The sequence below is a fragment of the Mustelus asterias genome, chromosome 5, assembly GCF_964213995.1.
Source record: "Mustelus asterias chromosome 5, sMusAst1.hap1.1, whole genome shotgun sequence".
NCBI classification, from domain to species: Eukaryota; Metazoa; Chordata; class Chondrichthyes; order Carcharhiniformes; family Triakidae; genus Mustelus; species Mustelus asterias.
The window spans coordinates 8,019,599-8,045,921 of record NC_135805.1 but is presented as its reverse complement, the minus strand read 5'-3'; the positions used below and the strand labels follow the sequence as shown (position 1 = coordinate 8,045,921).

The window sequence follows — 26,323 nt, the reverse complement described above, 5'->3', positions numbered from 1 at the left end:
CCAGAGCCTGGCTTGCTTACAGAATGCTGTAGTGGAGGGTCTCAAGAGCTTGGCCCAGTCTCAGAGGGCCCAGGGCTGAGGGATCACAGATCATGGGGCAGACGCATCTAGTCCTCCAGGACTGGCAGAGCCAGGTGGCACCGGAGCTTCTGGAGCTCAGTCCAGCTACCCTGGCGCCCATGGAGTGTCCCTGGGCCCTCTGGGCACCCCAAAAGAGGAGGAAGGGCCTTCCACCTGGACATCCTGAGACCTTCTGATTCCCCCCTTCGTCACACCGGGGCATCTCAGGGCCAGCGAGGTGAACATAAGAACATAAGAAATAGGAGCAGGAGTAGGCCATCTAGCCCCTCGAGCCTGCCTCGCCATTCAATAAGATCATGGCTGATCTGAAGTGGATCAGTTCCACTTACCCGCCTGATCCCTATAACCCCTAATTCCCTTACCGATCAGGAATCCATCCATCCGTGATTTAAACATATTCAACGAGGTAGCCTCCACCACTTCAGTGGGCAGAGAATTCCAGAGATTCACCACCCTCTGAGAGAAGAAGTTCCTCCTCAACTCTGTCCTAAATTGACCCCCCTTTATTTTGAGGCTGTGCCCTCTAGTTCTAGTTTCCTTTCGAAGTGGAAAGAATCTCTCCACCTCTACCCTATCCAGCCCCTTCATTATCTTGAACAGGGGGACACTGAAACAGTGCTATCTGCAATTCAGCCGGGGCCCTCCAGGTCCCGGCCACCCAGGGGATGTCCGTCAAGGGCATCACATGCTGGAAACCTCCACCTCCAATGTGCATCCTAGGGTAGCACCTAGAAGAAGCAGTAGACCGCACAAAGTTAGAAACTTGCAGTTCACTAAGAGGTCACGGGTGAAGGTCATCAGGGTTTATTAATCAATAACGTTAAGAACTTTAATTGCACCTCACAGCTGTGACTGATTCTCCCCCCCCACCCCCAGAGGAGAGTGGTCCCGGTTCCCAAGCATAGAGGTGCTGTCTGTTGAGCCTTGCAGACTCAGCCACATGTTTCAGAGTGCCTGCCCTACCTTTCCCAACATAGCAGCGATATTTGAATCATCGATAGTCATAGGTGAGGCTTCACAGCTCCAGGGACCTGGGTTCGATTCCCGGCTTGGGTCACTGTCTGTGTGGAATTTGCACATTTTCCTCGTGTCTGCGTGGGTTTCCTCCGGGTGCTCCGGTTTCCTCCCACAGTCCAAAGATGTGCGGGTTAGGTTGATTGGCCATGCTAAAATTGCCCCTTAGTGTCCTGGGATGCGTAGATTAGAGGGATTAGCGGGTAAAATATGTAGAGATATGGGGGTAGGGCCTGGGTGGGATTGTGGTCGGTGCAGACTCGATGGGCCGAATGGCCTCTTTCTGTACGGTAGGGTTTCTATGATTCTATGAGGTGCCTGAAGATTGGAGGGTGGCAAATGTTGCACCTTTGTTTAAAAAGGGCTGCAGGGGAAAGCCGAGGAACTACAGGCCGGTGAGCCTCACATCTGTGGTGGGTAAGTTGTTGGAAGGTATTCTGAGAGACAGGATCTACAGGCATTTAGAGACGCAAGGACTGATTAGGGATAGTCAGCATGGCTTTGTGAGTGGGAAATCATGTCTCACGAATTTGATTGAGTTTTTTGAAGGGGTAACCAAGAAGGTAGATGAGAGTAGTGCAATTGATGTTGTCTACATGGACTTTAGCAAGGCCTTTGACAAGGTACCGCATGGTAGGTGTTGCATAAGGTTAAATCTCATGGGATCCAGGGTGAGGTAGCTAAATGGATAAAAAACTGGCTTGATGACAGAATGTGGAGATGCCGGCGTTGGACTGGGGTAAACACAGTAAGAAGTCTAACAACACCAGGTTATAGTCCAACCAGGACTTTAACCTGGTGTTATTAGACTTCTTGTTAATGACAGAAGCCAGAGGATCGTTGTAGAGGGTTGTTTTTCAAACTGGAGACCTGTGACCAGCGGTGTGCCTCAGGATCGGTGCTGGGTCCACTGTTATTTGTCATTTAAATTAATGATTTGGATGAAAATGTAGGAGGCATGGTTAGTAAGTTTGTAGATGACACCCCAAAGATTGGTGGCATATCGGACAGTGAAGAAGGTTATCTCGGATTGCAATGGGATCTTGATCAATTGGGCCAGTGGGCTGATGAATGGCAGATGGAGTTTAATTTAGATAAATGTGAGGTGATGCATTTTGGTAGATTAAACCAGGGCAGGACTTACTCAGTTAATGGTAGAGGCATTGGGGAGAGATACAGAATAAAGAGATCCAGGGGTACATGTTCATAGCTCCTTGAAAGTGGAGTCACAGTGGACAGAGTGGTGAAGAAGGCATTCAGCATGCTTGGTTTCATTGGTCAGAACATTGAATACAGGAGTTGGGACATCTTGTTGAAGTTGTACAAGGCATTGGTAAGGCTACACTTGGAATACTGTGTATAGTTTTCGTCACCCAATTATGGAAAGGATATTATTAAACTAGAAAGAGAGCAGAAGAGATTTACTAGGATGCTACAGGGACTTGATGGTTTGAGTTATAAGGAGAGGCTTGGTAGACTGCGACTTTTTTCTCTGGAGCGTAGGAGGCTGAGGGGTGATCTTAACTATGGGGTTCGTGGTGGGAGATACAGGACGGATATCAGAGGTAGGTTCTTTACGCAGAGAGTGGTTGGGGTGTGGAATGGACTGCCTGCAGTGATAGTGGAGTCAGACACTTTAGAAACATTTAAGCGGTTATTGGATAGGCGCATGGAGCACACCAGGATGATAGGGAGTGGGATAGCTTGATCTTGGTTTCAGATAAAGCTCGGCACAACATCGTGGGCTGAAGGGCCTGTTCTGTGCTGTACTGTTCTATGTTATAAAGGTCTATAAAATAATGAGGGGCATAGATCAGCTGGAAAGTCAATATTTTTACCCAAAGGTAGGGGAGTCTAAAACGAGAGGGCATAGGTTTAAGGTGAGAGGGGAGAGATGCAAAAGTGTCCAGAGGGGCAATTTTTTCACACAGAAGGTGGTGAGTGTCTGGAACAAGCTGCCAAAGGTCGTTGTAGAGGCAGGTACAATTTTGTCTTTTAAAAAGCGTTTAGACAGTTACATGGGTACGATGGGTATAGAGGAATATGGGTCAAACGCGGGCAATTGGGACCAGCTTAGTGGTCCCCTCCCTCCCCCCCCAATTGGCCAAAAAACATGTGCCCCCAACTCCCCAAGCCTTACAGCTAGTGTGCCAGGATGGCAGCGTGCATTCGGAGTACAGGTAGGAGTCAGCCTTGTGTGGCACCAGGGGCAGGATCCCAGTGTGCACAACAGCGAGTCGTCATCATCCTCCAGCCTTCAAACAATACACGCAACCATTGCCATCCCAGGCACATTAACAGATTTAGATGTTTCTGGGGGATAGGCTGGTGGAATGAGAGAGGCTGGGGAAGGGTGATGTTGTGGTTTGAGGGCGCAGGTCGGTTTGGAGGGGGATAAGCGGCTGCACTTCCTCCTGGAGTGTGGTGGATGTGTAGTGGTTGCAGCCCCCTCGCTGCACAGCACCAGCTATCAGGGCATCCCTCGCTGCCTTTCCCTGCCGGACACCTGCCATTGCACCCGCCCTTTTTCCTCCGGCTCTTCATATGGCGGGACGTCCACCTCGCCCCCTCGCTGCTCCTCCTCCTTGTCCTCCTTCTCCAACTGGTCTTCCTGCTGCTGGACAATGTTGTGCAGAATGTAGTAAATGACGATGATGCATGAAGCACGCACAGGGTCATACTGGAGGGCCCTCCCAGAGCGGTCCAATCAGCGGAACAGCATCTTAAGCAGGCTGATGCACCGCTCTAGGCTGGACTGGGTGGCTGCGTGGGCCTTACTGTAGCGAGTCTCTGCCTCGGTCTCAGCACAGGCATCATCAGCCATGACCTTAGTGGGTATCCTTTGTCACCCAGTAGCCATCCCGGGAGCCTGGGCTGGTCTTCAAAGAGCCCAGGAATGTCTGACTGCCTGAGGACAAAGCTGTCATGGACACTCCCTGGGTGGCGTGCATCGACCTGCATGATCCTCATTAGATAGTCGCAGACAATTTGGACATTCAGGAGTGGAACCCCTTCCTGTTCATAAATTGCTGCGGTCCTGCACGTGGGGCCCGCAAGGCGATGTGTGTCCCATCCATTGCTCCCTGGACATTGGGAATCCCAGCAATGGAAGCAAAGCCAGGAGCCCAGGCCTCCTGCTGTGCACGGCCCACATTGAAATTTATGTACTGCCCCGCTCCGGGCATGCGGGGCATCTGTTACCTGCTGCACACATCTGTGCACAGAGGCCTGGGAGATCCCAACTAGGTTGCCACTGGGTGCCTGAAATGAGCCGGAGGCGTAAAAATTCAGGGCAGCCGTAACCTTCACGTCAACAGGGAGTGGGTGGCCGCCCCGCCCCCGAGGTGCCAGGTGTGCACCGTGGTCTTGGAGAGCCACAGCCAGCGATGGCACATCTCCTCCAAGAGGGCCTCGAATGAATTGTGGGGCCTGTACTTCCTTGGCCTCTGCATCCTCCGCCTTCTGTGCACCCTCTCAGGAGCCTGCTTACCCACCTCCTGGCCCTCAGCGGCAGCCCCATGCCCTCCTTCCTGAGGGACTGGTAGTGGCTGTTTCTGCGGTGGTCTCTCCAGGCCCGCCACCTCCTGAGCCGTCTCCTCCTCCTGAGCCGCCTCCTCTTCCTCTGCCTCTGCTGTCACCATAATGACCAGCTCCAGATCGAGCAAACCTAGATCCATCTGCACAGTGGGGTTTGGAAAGAGCATAGAATGACAGATTTTTATCATTGGCTGCGTAGACCCAGCACCACCCCAATCCCTCACTTGGGCCAGTACCCCCACTTGTTGGTGCTGGCAACACCACACAATCCATGGTGCCATGCGTGACCCGATTAGTGTTGTGTCAGATTCCCATCATGACAAATGCTGGCAAAATTTTGCAGGTCGGTGTGCAGACGTGGGCAATGTGCACCCTTGAGTGATTGCTATGTGTGCAACTGCAGCATCTGTTACAGGCATGTGTTGCTGGTCTGTGTCACAAGACAGGGACAGACTGCAAAGCAGCACCAGATGGGTGCCCAGTGACAGCAGATTCCATGCTGTCTATTGTTCAACCGGAGCAAGAGAGAGAGAGGAGTGTTTGGTAGCTGCAGTTAATAGGTAAGAGAGCGACTTTAAATCCTTATTTTTTTGCGGGGTTTTAAGAGTTTAAGTGGGAACCGGAAGTAGGAAGGGAGCGGGGTGATGTGGGAAGGATTTTTGTAGTTTTTTTTAGCGCGCGAGGTATAAAAAACAGGCGGCTCTAACCAGCAGCAGTGCTGAGAGCGGGCAGCGGAGTGAGCTGGGAGTTGAGTGAGAGCTGTAAGGACTTTGGCTCGAAGGGATTAGGCGGAAAGGGCGAGGCGGGGTAACTTTAATTCTTAAGTACGTTTCTCTGTGTTCCTTGAAATAAAAAGGGAAATTATGAGTGTGAGGCCAGTCTGTTGTTCCCAATGTAGGATGTGGGAGGTCCTGGAGGCTCCTGGCCTCCCGGACATCCATATCTGTGATGGGTGTGTCGAGCTGCGGTTCCTAAGGGACAAGTTAGAGAACTGGAACTGCAGCTCGAGGATCTTCGTCTGGTTAGGGAAAATGAGGAGGTGATAGACAGGAGCTATCATCAGGTGGTCACACCAGGCAGACAGGTGGGTAACGTCCAGGAAGGGGAAAGCTCGGGTGATAGAGAGGACCCCGGTGGATGTGCCCCTTCACAATAAGTACTCCTGTCTGAGTACTGCTTGGGGGGGGACAGCCCACCTAGGGGAAGCAGCAGTGGCTGTGTCTCTGGAGCAGAGTCCGGCCCTGTAACTCAGAGGGCTAAAGAAAGGAGGAGGAAGGCAGTATTAATCGGGGACTCAACAGTAAGGGGGTCGGACAGGCGTTTTTGCGGAGGCAGACGGGAGTCTCGGATGGTGGTCTGCCTCCCTGGTGCCGGGATCCGGGATGTCTCTGGTCGCGTCCCAGAAATCCTGAGGGGGGAGGGAGAGGAGCCAGACGTCGTGGTACATGTTGGTACCGCTGACATAGGTAGGAAGAGGGAAGGGGTCATGAAAAGAGAATATAGGGAGTTCAGTCGACAGTTGGGAAGGAGGAACGCAAAGGTAGTAATCTCAGGATTGCTGCCTGTGCCACAGGAAAGTGAGAGCAGGAATGGAGAGAGGTGGAGGATGAATGCGTGGCTGAGGGACTGGAGCAGGGGGCAGGGATTCGGGTTCCTGGATCATTGGGACTTCTTTAGGGGCAGGTGTGACCTGTATAAAAAAGACGGGTGGCACTTGAATCCCAGGGGGACCAATATCCTGGCAGGAAGGTTGGCTAAGGCTACTGAAGAGACTTTAAACTAGAAAGGTTGGGGGGAGGGAATCGAGGTGAGGTGACTGGGAGCGAGGAGGGTAGCCCGCAAATAGAGAAGGATTGTAGACAGTGTAAGAGGGAGAATAGACGGGTGATGGAGAAGGGGAGAGCTCAGACCAATGGTTTGAGATGTGTCTATTTTAACGCCAGGAGTGTAGTGAATAAAGTGGATGAGCTTAGAGTGTGGATCAATGCTTGGAAGTGTGATGTGGTGGCCACTACGGAGACTTGGGGACAGGGATAGGACTGGATACTGCAGGTGCCGAGTTTCAGATGTTTCAGAAAGGACAGAGAGGGAGGCAAAAGACGGGGGGGGGGGGGGGGGGGGGGGGAGCGGCACTGCTGATCAGGGATAGTGTCACAGCTGTAGAGAAGGTGGACGCCGTGGAGGGATTGTCTACGGAGTCTCTGTGGGTGGAAGTTCGGAGCGGGAAGGGGTCGATAACTTTGCTGGGTGTTTTCTATAGGCCGCCCAATAGTAACAGGGATGTTGAGGAGCAGATAGGGAAACAGATCCTGGAGAGATGTGGTAATAACAGGGTTGTCGTGATGGGAGACTTTAATTTCCCAAACATCGATTGGAATATCCCAAGGGTAAGGGGCTTGGATGGGGAGGAGTTAATTAGGTGTGTTCAGGAGGGTTTCCTGACACAGCATGTGGATAAACCTACAAGAGGAGAGGCTGTACTCGATCTGGTACTGGCTAATGAGCCTGGACAGGTGTCGGATCTCTCAGTGGGGGAACATCTTGGGGATAGTGATCATAACTCTATCTCCTTTACGCTAACATTGGAAAGAGATAGGATCAGGCAAGCTAGGAAAGTGTTTATCTGGAGTAAGGGGAAATATGAAGCCATCAGGCAGGAGATTAGAGGCGTAAATTGGAAGGAGGTATTCTTGAGGGAAAGTACCGAAGTAAGGTGGCAGATTTTCAAGGAATGTTTGTCTGGAGTTCTGCATGACAACGTTCCGATGAGACAGGGAGGTTTTGGTAGGTTACGGGAACCGTGGTGCATGAAAGCTGTGCTGAACCTAGTCAAAAGGAAAAGGAAAGCGTACAATAGGTTTAGAGAGCTAGGCGATGATGGGGATCTAGATGAGTATACGGCTTGTAGGAAGGGACTTAAGAAGGAAATTATGAGAGCCAGAAGGGGTCACGAGAAGGCCTTGGCAGGTAAGATTAAGGAGAACCCTAAGGCGTTCTATAAATATGTGAAGAGTAAAAGGATGAGATGTAAAGGAATAGGACCTATGAAATGTGAAGGTGAGAAAGTCTGTACGGAACTGGAAGAAATAGCAGAGGTGCTGAATGAATACTTTACCTCGGTATTCACGGTGGAAAAAGACCTTGGTGGTTGTACTACAGGATTGCGGCGGACTGTGAAGATTGAGTTTGTCGACATTAAGAAAGAGGATGTGTTGGAAATTGTGAATAGCCTCAAGATAGATAAGTCGCCGGGTCCGGATGGGATGTACTCCAGGTTTCTGTAGGAGGCGAGGGAAGAGATTGCAGAGCCTCTGGCGATGATCTTTGCATCGTCGATGGAGATGGGAGAGGTTCTGGAGGATTGGAGGATTGCGGATGTGGTTCCCATATTCAAGAAAGGGAATAGGGATAGCCCAGGAAATTACCGACCGGTGAGTCTAACCTCAGTGGTTGGTAAGTTGATGCAGAAGATCCTGAGGGACAGGATTTCTGAACATTTAGAGAAGTTTAGTGTGCTCAAAAGTAGTCAGCACGGCTTTGTCAAAGGCAAATCGTGTCTTACGAGCCTGGTGGAGTTCTTTGAAACGGTGACTGAACATGTTGACGAAGGAAAAGTGGTAGATGTGGTTTACATAGACTTCAGCAAGGCGTTCGATAAGGTCCCCCATGCAAGACTTCTCGAGAAAGTGGGAGAGGGCATGGGATCCAAGGGGCTGTTGCCATGTGGATCCAGAACTGGCTTGCCTGCAGAAGGCAGACAGTGGTTGTAGATGGGTCTTTTTCTGAATGGAGGTCGGTCACCAGTGGAGTGCCCCAGGATCTGTTCTGGGACCCTTGCTGTTTGTCATTTTCATAAATGACCTGGATGAGGAGGTGGAGGGATGGGTTGGTAAGTTTGCTGACGACACGAAGGTTGGTGGTGTTGTGGGTAGTTTGGAGGGATGTCAGAAGCTGCAGCATTACATAGATAGGATGCAAGACTGGGCGGAGAAGTGGCAGATGGACTTCAACCCGGATAAATGTGTAGTGATACATTTTGGCAGGTCAAATGGGATGAAGGAGTATAATATCAAGGGTAAGACTCTTAGAAGTGTAGAGGATCAGAAGGACCTTGGGGTCCGGGTCCATAGGACTCTTAAATCGGCCTCGCAGGTAGAGGAGGTGGTTAAGAAGGCGTATGGTGTGCTGGCCTTCATCAATCGAGGGATTGGGTTTAGGAGTTGGGAGATAATGATGCAGCTTTATAAGACCCTCGTCAGACCCCACTTGGAGTACTGTGCTCAGTTCTGGTCGCCTCATTACAGGAAGGATGTAGAAATTATTAAAAGGATGCAGAGAAGATTTACAAGGATGTTGCCTGGATTGGGTGGCATGCCTTGTGAGGATAGGCTGAGGGAGCTCGGTCTTTTCTCCTTGGAGAGACGAAGGATGAGAGGTGACCTGATAGAGGTGTACAGGATGTTGAGAGGTATAGATCGGGTGGATTCTCAGAGGCTTTTTCCCAGGGCTGAAATGTCTGCTACGAGAGGACACAGGTTTAAGGTACTGGGGAGTAGGTACAGAGGGGATGTCAGGGGTAAGTTTTTCACTCAGAGTGTGGTGGGTGAGTGGAATCGGCTGCCGTCAATGGTGGTGGTGGCAAACTCGATCGGGTCTTTTAAGAGACTTCTGGATGAGTACATGGGACTTAATAGGATTGAGGGTTATAGGTAAGCCTATATATAGGCCTAGGTAGGTAGGGCCATGACCAGCGCAACTTGTGGGCCGAAGGGCCTGTTTGTGCTGTAGTTTTTCTATGTTCTTTGTTCTATGTCTGAACCTCTGCACCCCGGCCTGAAGCAGCAGCTGCTTCATCTGGTTAGGCCTCAGTCAGCACATGGTGCAGTCCTCCTCCACCCCAGAACACCAGCACACAGTCGAGTCCCTGGTCACACCCTGCGGCAAGACAATGGCACTACAAGGTGCCCTGGAGGGGAAGGTTGAGGAGGACTCCTTGAGGGTGCCTCCCACACTGAGCTAGAGCGCTGCCCTGGAGGGGAAGGCTGAGCAGGACTCCTTCACGGAACCTAACCCCGAGAGCTCTGAGAAAATAGAAGCCCCCCCTCCCACCCCAGATATCTCTTGTCCGTGGGCCAGCACCTGAAGGCAGCAGGAGGAAGTCCACCAGGCATCTCCAAGGCCTGTCTGCAACATCCCCCACACTCCGCTAGCAGCACTTATCTCCTCACGCCAGTTCTAGGCTGCCACGCCAGGTTGAGACTTTTATACACCTACTCAGATTCGCGCCAAAGTGACATCACGCCAAAGAGGTGGGAGATGCAAACGTGGGTGGAGATTGGCATGTGATCTCGATAATGGCATGTAAGGTATGGTTAGTAATGCAAATCAGCGGCATGCCGGTTTTCTGCGCAGTTCCGGCAGCGCCATTTTTTTCCGGTTGGGAGATGCGCGCGGTCGCAAAAGCTCACAGGGAACCCGCGAAATGGCCGACATGCACATAAGACCATAAGACATAGGAGCGGAAGTAAGGCCATTCGGCCCATCGAGTCCACTCCACCATTCAATCATGGTTGATTTCAACTCCATTTACCCGCTCTCTCCCCATAGCCCTTAATTCCTCGAGAAATCAAGAATTTATCAATTTCTGTCTTGAAGACGCTCAACGTCTCGGCCTCCACAGCCCTCTGTGGCAATGAATTCCACAGACCCACCACTCTCTGGCTGAAGAAATTTCTCCTCATCTCTGTTCTAAAGTGACTCCCTTTTATTCTAAGGCTGTGCCCCCGCGTCCTAGTCTCCCCTGTTAATGGAAACAACTTCCCTACGTCCATCCTATCTAAGCCGTTCATTATCTTGTAAGTTTCTATCAGATCTCCCCTCAACCTCCTAAACTCCAATGAATATAATCCCACGATCCTCAGACGTTCATCGTATGTCAGGCCTACCATTCCTGGGATCATCCGTGTGAATCTCCGCTGGACCCGCTCCAGTGCCAGTATGTCCTTCCTGAGGTGTGGGGCCCAAAATTGCTCACAGTACTCCAAATGGGGCCTAACCAGTGCTTTATAAAGCCTCAGAAGTACATCCCTGCTTTTGTATTCCAAGCCTCTTGAGATAAATGACAACATTACATTTGCTTTCTTAATTACGGACATCACCCGACCCGACCCGCCAGAAACTTTGCGAGTCACGATGGGAGAATCGCCCCCCACTGTGTGCCAGTTTGGTCTCCTTATATATGAAGGATGTAATTACTTTAAAGGTGGCTCAGAGAAGATTTACTCGATGAATACCTTACTTAGCACCTTAATACTGAGTGGGTTGCCTTCTGAGGATATGTTATACAGACCCTACTTTCATTGGAGTTGAGAAGAGTGAGGGGTGACTTGATTGAATTATATAATGGTCTTGACAAGGTGGACATACGAAGGAAGTTTCCTCTTTGAGTGAGTCCAGAACTAAGGGGCACTGTTTTAAAATTAGGTGTCACCCTTTTCAGACAGAAAAGAGAAGTTTCTCCTCTGAGGGTTCTGCAACTTTGGAACTCTCCGTTTCGGAAGTTGGTGGAGGTAGGCTCATTAAATATTTTTAAGGCAGAGGTAGATAGAACTTGAAACACAAACAGATTAGCCATAACCTTATCGAGTGGCAGAGCTGGTTCGAGGGGCTAAATGGCCTTCATCTGCTTCTATTTCATATGCTTGTATGTTCACATAAAAAGAAACATTTCCAAAGATGGTGGCAAATTAAATAAGATGTTCTTCTAATTTGTAGTCAGTAAATGATGCAAACCATCTTAATGTAGCACTACTTCATACTCAATACCTTAGATTACAGCTCCTACCCTGGGGGTTAAAAAATCCTGTCATCCAAAATACATTGGGCCTTCCCTCAAATATCCAAGTGGAAAATTGTGCGTTTCTCTCCAGAAACTCTGTGAACCAAAATCCCAATGTAGAAGAATCCCAGGAAATCCTCTTCCACACCACAGGGACACGAGCATTGTACATGTTATCCAAGGCATCTGTTAAATTCTGAAATGGAAAAGAGAGCATTGCACTTCATACAGAACTCTGTATTCACCCAGATGCAGACAAATGATCTAAACAAATGTAGCAGACAAGATATTGCTATGACCAGGTTAGAAGAATTGAATTGACTCCTCTCTGTCCCACTCCTGACTTGATTATAAAAGAATAAAAATTAAATCAAAGCTCCAAACAATAGTCATAAGGATGGAAACTGTTTACTCTGTTTGGATATAAATCTGGAGAATGAAGCCGGACAGGTGGGGAGCATCACAACAAGGTACAACTTAACCTTCTTATGGACAAAAAATAGACAATTTGAAATAAAACGGTTTTAGATTGGGGGATTGGCTTTCCCATTTCTGCTGCTGATGGGAATCATATTTGGGCTCTTTTTTCTTAGTACCATGCATAGAAACAGAAACATAGAAGAAAGGAGCAGGAGGAGACCATTTGGCCCTTCGAGCCTGCTCTGCTATTCATTCGGGTCATGGCTGATCATCCAACTCAATATTCTAATCCTGCTTTTTCCCCATAACCTTTGATCCCATTTGCCCCAAGTGCTTTCTCCAGCCGCCTCTTGAATACATTCAATGTTTTGGCATCAACTACTTCCTGTAGTAATGAATTTCACAGGCTCACCACTCTTTGAGTGACAAAATGTCTCCTCACCTCCGTCCTAAATGGTCTACCCTGTATCCTCAGACTGTGACTTCTGGTTCTGGACTCTCCTACCATCGGGAATATCCTCCCTGCATCTACCCTGTCTAGTCCTGTTAGAATTTTATCAGTCTCCATGAGGTTCCCCCCTCATTCATCTGAACTCCAGCGAAAATAATCCTAACCTAGTCAATCTCTCCTCATACATCAGTCCCACCATCCCCAGAATCAGCTACGATTGCATCTGGGAGCTCGCCAAAAATACGGGCGCAATTCTCTCCCGTTTCCACGCTGTTAAGATCGCCCCCAGCTTATTTCAGGTAATATTGCCTTTCAGATGCTAATTGATCTGTGCATTTCCAGCAGATTCTGAGAACTATTAATATTTCATATTTTGTACAGGAAGGTGGAATGCTGTGCCCTTCCCCATGGTGAGTGAAATGGTGAGTGTTCATTTAATCAGCTTGGTGGGTGGCAGAGGAGGACACTGTCACCTTCACCCCAAGTAAACTGAGTAGGCAAGGCTTTTAACACCCACCTGACAACCTCATCCTGAGGAAGGGACATGTTTGAAAGGTGCATACAGGTGAATGGCAGCCAACTCATGACTGCAAACCTCCATCCTCCTGGGGGAAATGAATCGGTCTAATAAAGGCTCATGTGATTAATCTGTGACAAGGTCTATCCATAAAGTCTCGAGGGCACTGGATGCAAGCAGAATGGTGTGAGTGGAAAGTCTCTCACACAAGACAATCATAATCCTTGTCAAAAGAGTGATGTTTACATGCATAGCCATATATGAGGGAGAAGGAAGACCCATCCTTGCTCCAGTCTTGGAAAGGGTGAAGTGTGTGTGACCATTAAAACAACTGGCAGCAAGAATGAATCCAAGAGACTTGTTCAGGAAGACCACAACCAGGAAGGTGGAATTAGCAAGGGCACCTGGGTGTCTTTGGGTTGGCATGGACTAGATGGGCTGAATCTAAACCTGAATCTTTTATGCTGTATTAGGGCATTATGATCGGCATGGCTAGGAGGGCCGAAGGGCTTCTTCCTATGCTGTACGTTTTTAATTCTCTTTGTCCTTTGTATCATTTCTATGGTTCTATGTACTTCCATGCATAAGATACATTTGGGAGTGCAAAATCTATTTACAATGACTAAACACCAATGTTCATTCAAGACTACTTAATTTTTCTTACTGTTCTGAAGTATCTAGGTGCTTCCCTGACATCCAGAGTAGAGGTGAGGCAGCGTGCTGACTACCATACTCTGTTGTCTATGATGGTTTTGTTGGGTGTTTGTGGAAGGCTGAGGCATTGAGGGCCTTGGCCTGCTTTAGGTCTCCAGTTCAGGGGCAGGTGCACCTCCTCAGGCTAAGCAGCTGGAGCTGTTATGGTTGGAAACACCTGGACACCCTTGGACTAGAATTCCTGAAGAGAGGCCCCTGGAATGCCCACCTGATGCTCCTCCTCCCTTTGGATGTCCAAGAGCCCTTCCTGCACTCCTTGAGGAGAAGAGAAATCTGGAGAGAGGTTGATGTGCCCCATTCTCTTCTTGAGTAGCTGCTGTAGAACCTAACCTATGCCTGTAGTTGTGGAGTGTAGGATCAAGTGCATCTCCATCAGAAACTAGGTGCTCTGCTGGGCCACATTCTCCATTTTCCCCGTGGTGACCTGGATGTGCTGACATGCTGGAGCCACTATATCAGAGAGCACGTAGGCAGCCTCCTCTGTCTCGCGTGCCACTCTGTTGGGAACCTTTGACATGTCAGCTTAATGTTTCACTGTATCTCACTGTTACCCCTGCATCGTCTCTATGGATGCTTCCAGAGGCTGTTATTTGACTCAGACTGAGCAGAGGCCTCTTCTCCAACAGTGCCCCAAGTGCCAGGGACCATGGCTGTCACTGCCTCTTCCAGCCTGGTGTGTTGACCATGAGAGTGTGAGCTCAAGTCGAAACTGAATACATGAGTCACTGAGCTCTGTGCCATTGAGTTGCTGCAGCTGAAAGTTCTGATGGGTTGGGAGAATTCTACCCTAAATGAGCATCTGAAGATAGAATTAAATAACTTATAATAAAGCTGCTGATATTATACTTTGAGAAGAACACTGACCTCGCTCATGATAATGGTTCCCTCTATGGCCAGCTGTAAGTCAGTTAGGCAGTTCCGAAGCATCGTGATAACCTTCTGCATTCGGTCAATTTCTTGACGCAGGAAAATATTCATCGAATTCAAAATTCCCATTTTTATGAGACGAGCTTTCACCTGTCAAAACAAAATGGCTCTTTCAACATGAGAAATATGTTTCTAGTCAATTTGGGGAAGGAAATCTGCCATTCTTACCTGGTCTGGCCTACATGTGACTCCAGAGCCACGGCAATGTGGTTGACTCTCAACTGCTCTTAGGCAACTAGGGATGAGCAATAAATGCTGGCCAGCCAGCGACGCCCATGCCCCACGAACAAATTTTAAAAATTCTCTCTACTCAAATCCTCTCGCAATGAAGGCCAACATATTATTTGTCTTCTTTACTGCCTGCTGCACCTCCGTGCTTACTTTCAGCGACTGATGCATGCAGACACCAAGGTCTTGTTGAGTATCCACCTCTCCTAATTTACACCCATTCAAGTAATAATCTGTCTTCCTATTATTGCTACCAACATGGATAACCTCACATTTATCCACATTATACAGCATCTGCCATGCACATGCCCACATACTCAAGTCTGTTCAAATCATGCTGAAGCTCCAGGTCCTGATAATCTTCATCCCAGAGTACCTAAGGATTTGATTTATTTTGATTTATTATTGTCGCATGTATTAGCATACAGTGAAAAATATTGTTTCTTTTGTGCTATACTGACAAAGCATACCGTTCATAGAAAAGGAAACGAGAGTGCAGAATGTAGTGTTACAGTCATAGCTAGGGTGTAGAGAAAGATCAACTTAATGCAAGTTAGGTCCATTCAAAAATCTGATGGCAGCAGGGAAGAAGCTGTTCTTGAGTCGGTTGATACGTGACCTCAGACTTTTGTATCTTTTTCCCGAAGGAAGAAGGTGGAAGAGGGAATGTCCGGGGTGCGTGGGGTCCTTAATTATGCGGCTGCTTTGCCGAGGCAGTGGGAAGTGTAGACAGAGTCAATGGATGGGAGGTTGGTTTGCGTGATGGATTGCACTACATTCATGACCTTTTGTAGTTTCTTGGGGTCTTGGGCAGACCAAGAGCCATACCAAGCTGTGATACAACCAGAAAGAATGCTTTCTATGGTGCATCTGTAAAAGTTGGTGAGAGTCGTAGCTGACATGCCAAATTTCCTTAGTCTTCTGCGAAAGTAGAGGCATTGGTGGGCTTTCCTAACTATAGTGTCGCCATGGGCGGACCAGGACAGATTGTTGGTGATCTGGACACCTAAAAACTTGAAGCTTTCAACCATTTCTACTTTGTCCCCGTTGACGTAGACAGGGGCATGTTATAAAAGAGGGAAATTTTAAAAAACCTTCAGTTTACAGACGGACGAGGAAGCTGTCAGGGCTGTTTAAATTAAACCCCTCTCTTGTCCATACGACCTGGAACATCCTCTGAACATCACTGGGTGTTCTTATACCATATAGACAAGTCAGCGCATGTCCACCTTATCAAGGGCAATTAATGATGGGCAATAAAATACTGCCCTTGGCAGCAATGCCCACATCCCTAGAATGAACAATACAAAAAAGTAGCTACAATGGACCACTATTTGTTGTAAGACTGATTGCAAGGGCAGTGAAGTGCTAAGAACACAGAAAAGTACAGCACAGGAACAGGCCCTTTGGCCCACCAAGTCTGTGCCGAAACAGATGCCCGTCTAATCTAATATTTTCTTGTCTCTACATGGTCCATAATCCTCTATTCCCTGCCTATTCATGTGTCTGTCCAGATGCCTCTTGAACTGTTATGGAATCTGCTTCCACCATCACCTCTGGCAGTGCATTCCAGGCACTCACCACCTTCTGTGTGAAAAACCTGGCCCTTAAATCTCTTTTAAACTTTCTCCCTCTCACTCTCAACCTATGCCCCCAAATAATTGACCCTTCGACCCTGGGAAAAAGACTCTGACTATCCACTCGATCCAAGCCTGTCATAATCTTGTAAACCTCTGTCAGGTAAACCTTGTAAACCTCTATCAGGTAAACCTTGTAAACCTCTATCAGGTAAACCTTGTAAACCTCTATCAGGTGCTCCTTCATACTCCGATGCGCCGGTAACTTCAAAGGGGAAACCGCGAAGAGCAAGAAACTGGAGTTTACTTCGTGACTAGAAGTATTGAATTGTACTTTTGATTTGTAACTGGTCTGGAGTTTGCTTCATGACCAGCAGTTGTGAATTGTACTTTTGAGTCGTGACTAGTCTGGAGTTTGCTTCGTGACTAGTATTGGGAGCCATGCTGTATATATATCCCCACTTTTCTGTGTTCAGGGAGAACTTTGGCTTCCGCTTTCAGGGGTCAGGTTCTCCCGCAAGCTTGTGAGAATAAAGCCTTGCTGTATTTTGACTCAGACTAGTCTCAGAGGTTTTTTGTACCTACAACAATTGGTGCTGAAACCGGGGAGACCCCGGGATCTGTTTGCGGGGAATCTGTTTGCGGGCTCAGGTTGAATGGCCACAACCTGGGTACTGGAATAGAGTTCTGAACCTAATGGGGTGAGTCAAACTACAGTGAGGTGATCATATGTGATGAGAGAGTGTGAGAGTGAAAGACGTCTGAACTGAACACATATGGACAAGGGGGCACTTGTCATTTATACTCAGCATAAAGACTGGAGAAAAAGGTGCCTGGGGTGTGATGTTCAGACGTGAGTGAGAGAGAGAGACTGTCTAAGTGATCACTGGAGTAGAAGCCGGCTTAATAGTGTAAGCGCTGGTACGGAGGGATTTGATCACCCCTGACAGGTAACACCGGACTCTGATAAGAGCGACCTAGGAGGGGGAGAGCGAGAAGGGAGAATAGAAGACTCCAAGTGGTGAGTATAAAACTTATCTGTATTATAGCGGGATCACAAGGACAGTGGGGATCCCTAATAAATGAGTGTATGACTGAGAGGAACAAATTCATTAAACAGATGAGAAAAGGGGGGTGGGACTTATCCTACCCTCTGGGCCAACAGCATAAGTGGTTGGATATAGAAAAGAGAAACATGACAAAGAAAAAGGAGTATTGTTAATACATCAATTAGCTGGACTAATTGAGCAAATAGTCGCCTCTACTAAGAAGTGGAGTGAGGATAAAGAAAGGATTAGGGAGTTAGAATCCAGAGTAAGGGAACTGGAGAAACAAAACCAAGTATTAGAAGAGAAGCAGTGGAGAGGGGAAACCGTTCCTCTACCTCCTTATGAGTCCACACAACAGGGACTAACCGCTCTTCCAGAGGAGTGGGAAGCGCTAGAACACAACTTAGCGCCAATAACCCAAGGGGGAACAGATGCGCAGCCAAAGATAAATTATGAACCCTTCACCCCAGGTGAGAGGCAGCAGATAATGGCTTCCCTGGGTAAATTGCAACCTAGAAGCGCAAACACTAAATTCTGGGAAGGATTAGACACAATCTGGGTAAGACACCTATTACACCTGAGAGACGTATACTAGCTGGTAAGGGCAGCCTGTCTAGCGGGTAAGTGGATGCAGGTAGCAGGTGAACTCGCCGCTCCTCCAGCACAGGATTAGAATGGGGGACAGTGGACACATGCAGTTGCCCTAACATCAGAGATAGATGCCCAGCAGACACCCATCGCCCAGTTTGAAACTCTGAGAGTGGTAGGGAATGCTTCTACTAACTGGAGTACAATAACCACAATGAAACAGTTAAAAGGGGAAGGAGCTTCTGAATATGGGGGACGGTTGCTCCAGGTATATCAGGAGTGCTCAGGACAAGGAAACCCAGGTCGAGGAGATCGAGCGTTCATCCAGGCGTTTAAGGATGAATTCTTTAGTGTTCACCAAAACATCCTAAAAGTGGGAGTGATTATGTCCCAGGATTAGGATGAATTGGTAGAGTGGGCATACCTGGAGGTGGATAGGAGAAATCTTAGTTTTTGTATTTCAGTGTGTTTGTGTGATCTGGTTGCTAGTCGAATGTAGGTGGTTGTTGTTGTATTAGATTGAGAGCAGGAGTGGTTGTAGCCTGTTTGTTCTTGTGGAGTGTTTATTGCAGGTAATAAATGCAATGTTTTGTACCTTCGTTTAGCCTCAGGGGAGCTGGGGAAGTGTTAAGACTGTTAAAGATTAAAGTGATAAGATTTCTTAGATTTACTTCTGTTTTGAGTTTAATTACAGTTTGGAAGAAAGAAGAATAAACGTGACTGTCTTAATCCAAGTTCTGTATTCTTTTTCAATGTTTTACTTACATCTCAGTTTAAGATGTTAAGTTTGAATGAATGTTGGAAGCTTCCATGTGTGTTTAACAAAGTTGTTTGCTTTGGTGTTTTCCCCTAGTTGTGATTTTACAATGGTGGGTTTGATACAGAGTTTAAATAAAATTGGAAAGTAAATTGAAATTTAAAAATCGATGTACATAAATTGAAGTTGGAAATAGCCAATTTGAATTTTGATTAAACCTGTGTTTAAATTTTGTTAAGAAAGGATTTAAACCTTGGAGGGAACCATGTGCTCTCTCCTTTATCTCAAAGTGAAGATTATGAGAGAGTTAGTTGAGAATTGGTAGAAGAAAATAAGTAATTTTATAAAAAGTAGATAAGCAAGAACAAAGGAATGAGGTAAATGTACTGTCTCTGAGTCAGTTTAAAATATATTAAGTTAGTGAAATGAATTGTAATTCTGCTTATTTCAAGTTCCAGCAGGAGATTAATCAATTAAATTATAGTTGCCAATGCAAATTGCCCATTTAGAATGCAGTATTAAGGTCCGCAGGATATAGCGATTTACGAATGCCTGATAGTTTAGTATTCTGTAACTGGTTAAAATTATGCACTGCCGTTGGAATTTTATGTGCTATCTATTGTTCAAGGTTTTCCAAATATAAAATACTGCAAAGCTTAAAATCTGGCCAGTTAAAATCAAACCAAAATGTTACTGATTAATTAACTAATATGTATTGTACCGACTTTGGTTTTGATTTGGCGCCTGTTGTTTTCCTCGAGTGCGGGGGTTTGACCTGGAGCTCAGTTTAAAATTGGAAACGGCTTGAATTAAAAGGGTTTGGATATTACGGGTTTGATGTGTAAAGTGGTATGATACAACTGCCGCTTGATTATTTTTATTATACAGTATCGCACTGCCATATAGACCCGAGAATAAAATAAAATCCTAAAAGCCTTCACCAATTCTGTACAATATAGTTATATATTATATGTTGTGTATTGATAAAACAGAATTCTATAGGAGCTTCCTGTTTTCCTCACCATACAAATGATTAAATTAGAGATAATGTAAGAGTACATTATATAAAGATTGGAGCTGTATGGCATGTGATTTTAATGGGGAAAGCGATGTCTTTTGATGAGACTATATACAAATGAATGGATGTCCAACTGCAGCCAAAAAGCCAGTGTAAAGTGTTATTTAATTCACACTAAGCTTTTTCTATGGAAGGGGGAATGTGTAGTTAACTGTATAATGTACTAGCTAAAGCCATACAGACATCTGGAAAATGTGGACAGAGGTATTGCCCACTATACTAATGAGATTAAGAGTTACCACAAACCAGACAACCGGATTAACCCCTTATGAATTAATGACAGAATGGGCAATGATGTAGGTTCACTAAAAGATGAATTCAGGAGATATATTTGGAACTAAGCACCCAACTAAAAGGGATATGCAAATTGCTAAAAGACAATCCGGAACAAAGAGACACAGAGAGAGAGAGCTTGAAATGCCCCCTGACGGGTGGGAAGTTGCGTCCTAGTAAAAGCACTACTTGACAAACCAGGGTTCGCCTATAAATGGAAGGGCCCCTATGAGATTAAAATTGTGTAATGTGCTTAATTCACAGATATGTGAGACGGTTGACCTCCAAGCAAGGTGAACGGGTTCGCGGGAAGTTGTGCGCGGGCGGTATAGCCTTTGAACCATTGTATAACAGTCGCGCGGGTTATTAATTAAGTGATAGGATGATTTTCTTCCTGCTTCTTATGACCCTTGCCCTGTTAGTTACAGAGGGGAGGTATAGATGGAATTGTGCAGACTTGGGGATAGAGCATCGCAAGTATCTCTGTAACGATGATTCTGTCTATTGTAACCTTCCGACACATGGAATAGGTCCCTGGGAGGTAACCTGTAGGGATCGCTGCTCGGGATTCCTTAACCATACCATGTTGCCAACTCTGTTGGAGGGGCAAGGTGATTGGGGTCTCCCATGCAATGTAACTTGGTGTATCTGGAATTTTCGGTGTTTGGCTGAGTGACCGGGGATCAATCTGTACCTGGCATCAGCGGAGGGCTCGGGAGGATGAGTACATTAACACGAGATTTGGCCGATCCAAGCGCTCATTGTACCAATCCTCTAAAATCAGGCCCCATCCTGTGAACACTTTCATATACATGTCTCACTTGTATGTATTACAGTCAAATTTTGAGCAAGTGCTGGGTCTGCTTACATATTCCCATGCACGGAGGAAAGGGGGTAAAGTCCTTTATCCCTATCCATTTGTCAACTCCGGGAATGGTAGAGGGGATTTTGAATCAAAATGGAACCCAAGACGGGACAAGGAAAGTGGTATTTAAAACCCCATCAGGCATGTTGTGAAAAAACAACAAGGGGGGATCTATCTGCTTGGTAAGAAACGGAACCATACTTGTTGGCGTTAGTTACTGTACCCAGCAGGTTAATGACACCAGTGGTGCCTGGGCTTTGGTGCAACGGATTACAGTCCATTGCCCCACTGCTGATGTCCTGGTCAGCCTCTCCTCTACTTATATGAGCAGCATGACTGCATATAACGGTACCTGTTGTGTCTGTGGAAACAATGCCTACCCATGGCTTCCTTGGGATTGGGTAGGATCGTGTTATTTAGAATATGTGGTACCCTATATTCACCATTAGTGAGACAGAACGGTTCTTCATGATAGCTTTCCCACTTTATGGGACAGCAAAGGCAGCTCAGGAAATTATATATATGGCCTCGACCTTAGAGAGAATTGCGAATGAAACTAGAGACGGGTTTGAGGAGGTGAGCACAGCCTTCTCTGAAGTACAGCCGAGGTTGTAGCTATCCGGACTGTTGCTTTACAGAATCGATTGACACTTAATTATGTGTTGGCTTTCCAGGGAGGAATGTGCGCTACAATTGAGTCCGAATGCTGCACGTATATCCCAGATGATTTGGAAAATATAACTCATTTGGCAGATCATATCAAACGAGTAGCGAAGACAATATGGGATGAAGGGAGCCAATATCATAATTACAACCCTCCAGGATGGCTAGGGCAATGGTTTGGGTCGTGCGGATCATACCTGATGCATGGGTTGATTGTATTAATTGTAATTGTCATTGCTTGTTGTATTTGTATGACATTATTGAACGAACAGCCCGAATTATGCCGAGTGCAAGTGTACAGGCAGAAGGGGCAGGCTTCCTGACGAAGGAGGTAGGCCCATATATACTGGTAACATTTGGCTCTGAATTGGTCATGGGGCCATGTTTGAACTTGGCCCCGACCAAAAGGGGGGATTGAAGAAGGGAAAGGGTTAATGTATTTTGTACCTAAAAGGTTGAACTTTGTACTTAGAATGTATCACCAACATAACCCTTCATTGTGGCTAATCTCCCCTTGTCTATACTACTCCTGACATTAATACAAGTTATTCATTCTTTAAACTCTTATTCTTATAACGATAGACAGTCAATCTGAATGTTAATTGTAAAGTCTTACCTTTTCTACAAGCTTGTGTGTGGTTTGAGGAAAGAAAGCAATTACATGATGTGGAGTGTGATACGGCCGTTTGACAGGAAGACTCCCCGCTGGGACAGCTGCAATTGCGCCGGTAACTTCAAAGGGGAAACCGTGGAAGAGCAGGAAACCGGAGTTTACTTCGTGACCAGAAGTTGTGAATTGTACTTTTGAGTCGTGACTAGTCTGGAGTTTGCTTCGTGACTAGCATTGGGGGCCATGCTGTATATACACTTTTCTGTGTTCAGGGAGAACTTTGGCTTCCGCTTTCAGGGGTCAGGTTCTCCCACAAGCTTGTGAGAATAAAGCCTTACTGTATTTTGACTCAGACTAGTCTCAGAGGTATTTTTTTACCTACAAGAGGATACAACGATTTTGGCCAAGGCTACAGCAATTTCTTCTCTCGGTATTCTGGGAGAGACCCTATCTGCCTTGGGGACTTGTCCACCTTAATGTTTTTCAAAACCTCCAAGACCTCCTCCCTTTTTATCTCAACATGTCCTAGAATGTCAACACCCTCCTTTCTACACTCACCATTCACCACATCCTTCTCCTTTGTGAATACTAATGCAAAGTACTAGTTAAGGACCTCACCCATCTCATCTGGTTCCACACACAAATTTGCGCTGCTGCCCTTGATTGGACTTACTCTTTCCTTAGCTACACTCTTCCTCCTTAGATACACATAAAACCAGCCTCCCATCCATTGACTCTGTCTACACTTCCCGCTGCCTCGGCAAAGCAGTCAGCATAATTAAGGACCCCACGTACTCCAGACATTCTCTCTTCCACCTTCTTCCTTCGGGGAAAAAGATACAAAAGTCTGAGGTCACATATCAACTGACTCAAGAACAGCTTCTTCCCTGCTGCTGTCAGACTTTTGAATGGACTTACCTTGTGAAGATGGGAATGGGTTAATGAACCTTGTAACACTTAAGCATTGAGACTCACCTCTGTAATACTTAAGAGATTCGTGAAGAGTACTGTAGAATTCATTGTTTTTGTTGAATTCATTGTTTTCGTGCATCCAGACCAGATAAGAGGAACAGCTATCCCCGTTCTCTCCAGCTTATCGTATTCAGGAATGCGGCTAATCCAGCTCGAATAAGCTAAACAGTCTCTATTTTCATGTACCTTTGTTTAACCTGGTAAAGCTGACATGTATGCCTTCTGTCGCCGTATAACAATGGATATATATATATTCATTATATGCTATGCATCTATACTATTTTAAACTGATATAAATTGCTATAATAGGCTCTTGTGTTTTAGTTAACCTGTTTGTGCAAAACCTGTGATGTTGTTTCAAGGCTGTGCGTAACATAGAGGGATAGAATAGAAACAATCGAGGCCTTGGAGATTGCCGCGATTGCACAAACTACACAAAGGAAGAAACCGCCGATGCAGCAAGGATCCCCCAATGAATGACGAACAGTGACAGACATCCTGGAGAATTGCAAATGTAATAAGGGGTGGGAACCGGGATGTATAAAACTCTGTTCTTACTTGTGTTCGAGGAGAAAGGCTGGGGGTCCGCTGTTAGGAACCTGACTTCTCCCACAATTGTGAAAATAAACACTGCATTTTGACCTACGACGAGAGGTATATTATTCTCAGAGATATTTTTACCTACAACACCTTGCATTAAGTTGATCTTTCTCTACACCCTAGCTATGACTGTAACACTACATTCTGCACTCTCTCGTTTCCTTCTGTATGAACGGTATGTTTTTGTTTGTATAGCATGCAAGAAACAATACTTTTCACTGTATGTTACTACATATGACAATAATAAATCAAATCAATTCAAAATAAAAAGCCTTGGGACGCTCTTTAATTCTGCCTGCCAAGGACCTTTTTTGCCCTCTTAAGACCCTGTTTAAGCTCTTTCCTGCTATCTTTGTATTCCTCAAGAGCCATTTTCAATTCCCTAAAATTTATGTATGCCTCCTTCTTTTTCACGAAGCCCATAATCTCTCTTGTCATCCAGGGTTCCCGAATCGTGCCATCTTTTTCCTACATTTTTATAGGGACATACTTGTCCTGAATTCTTAACAACTGACTTTTAAAAGACTCCCACATATCGCAAATGGATTAACCCTCAAACAGCCTCCCCCAGCCTACATACAGCTCCTTCCTAATACTGTCATAGTTAGCATTTCCCCAGTTTAGTACTTTCACTAAGGGGGTACTTCTATCCTTTTAAAGAACAAAGGACAAAGAAAATTACAGCAAAGGAACAGGCCCTTTGGCCCTCCAAGCCTGCACCTACCATGCTGCCCAACTGAATTAAAACCCCCAACCTTCCAGGGACCATATCCCTCTATTCCCACCCTATTCATGTATTTGTCAAGATGTCATTATTGTATCTGCTTCACTACCTCCCCTGGCAGCGAGTTCCAGGCATCCAGCACCTTCTGTGTAAAAAACCTGTCCTTTAAACCTTGTCCCGCACACCTTAAATCTATGGCCCCTAGTAATTGACTCTTTCACCTTGGGGAAAAAGCTTCAGACTATCCACTCTGTCCATGCCCCTCATAGACTTCTATCAGGTCACCCCTCAACCTCCGTCGTTACAGTAAGAAGAAACCAAGTTTCCACAACCTCTTCTCATAGTTAATGCCCTCCATACCAGGCAATATCCTGGTAAATCTTTTCTATACCTTCTCCAAAGCCTCCACATCTTTCTGGTAGTGTGGCAACCAGAATTGAACTCTATATTCCAAGTGCGGCCTAACTAAGGTTCTATAAAGCTGCAACATGACTTGCCAATTTTTAAACTCAGTGCCCCGGCCAATGAAGGCAAGCATGCCGTATGCCTTCTTGACTATCTTCTCCAACTGCATTGCCATTTTCAGTGACCTGTGTACCTGTACAGCCAGATCCCTCTGCCTTTCAATGCTCTTAAGGGTTCTGCCATTTACTATGCATATCCTTCGTTATTAGACCTTCCAAAATGCATTACCTCACATTTATCCGGATTAAACTGCGCTATTAATAAGAGATAATATCAGGGTAGTACTGAGGGATGACATAGGCTCTGAGGAACAAAACGTGGAATCATTATGGGTAGAGATGAGGAATAGTAGAGGGAGAAAGACACTAGTAGGTGTGGTATATAGGCCCCCAAATAATAATGTTGAGGTAGGGAGGGCTTTAAACAAGCAGATAAGGGATGCGTGTAAAAACGGAACGGCAATAATCATGGGGGACTTCAACATGCACATTGACTGGCAGACTCAAGTCGGTAAGGGTGGAATGGAGGAAGAGTTCTTAGAATGCTGTCGGGATAGTTTCCTTGAGCAGCATGTTACGGAACCGACGAGGGAACGAGCTATTTTGGATCTGGTATTGTGTAACGAGGTAGGTAGAATTAAGGATCTTATTGTGAAGGACCCTCTTGGGTCTAGTGACCACAATATGGTCGAATTTCTGATTCAGATGGAAGAGGAGAAAGTTTGGTCTCAAACCAGTGTCCTCTGTTTGAACAGAGGGAAATATGATAGGATGAGGGATGAATTGGCTAAGGTAGACTGGGAGAGCAGGCTGGCAGGTAGGATAGCTGAGGAACAGTGGAGGATTTTTAAGGAGATCCTTTTCAGTTCTCAGCAAAAATATATTCCAGCAAAAAACAAGGATTGTAAGAAAAGGGAGAACCAGCCGTGGATAACGAAGGAAATAAAGGAGAGTATTAAAATAAAAACAGCTGCGTACAGAGTGGCCAAAAATAGTGGAGAAACAAGTGATTGGGAAAAATTTAAGAAACAACAAAGAGAGACTAAGAAAGCGATAAAGAAAGGAAGGATAGACTATGAAGCTAGGCTAGCAATTAATATAAAAAATGATAGTAAAAGTTTTTATAAATATATAAAAAGGAATAGAGTGGCTAGAGTGAATGTTGGACCCTTGGAGGACGAGAGGGGGGAGTTAATAGTGGGAAATGAGGATATGGCTGAGTCTTTAAATAAGTTTTTTGTGTCGGTCTTCACGGTGGAGGACACAAATAGTTTGCCAAATATTAACGATAGAGGGTTGGCAGCAGGAGAAATACTTAATACGATTAATGTTACCAGAGAGGCAGTGCTGGGTAGACTAATGGGACTGAAGGTGGA

The 26,323-nt window shown here is 46.3% G+C and overlaps 1 protein-coding gene across 1 annotated transcript in view; it reads right to left on the bottom strand.

Annotated features, from left to right (window-relative positions):
* Positions 1-26,323, bottom strand: part of LOC144493944 (dynein axonemal heavy chain 8-like) — a 1,661,706-nt gene that overhangs the window by 49,474 nt on the left and 1,585,909 nt on the right. The window contains exons 95-96 of the mRNA XM_078213521.1: positions 14,437-14,589; positions 11,477-11,666 (exon numbers count right to left, since the gene is read on the bottom strand). Coding sequence (XP_078069647.1) covers positions 11,477-11,666; positions 14,437-14,589 — 343 coding nt within the window. The remainder of the gene's footprint in view (positions 1-11,476; positions 11,667-14,436; positions 14,590-26,323) is intronic.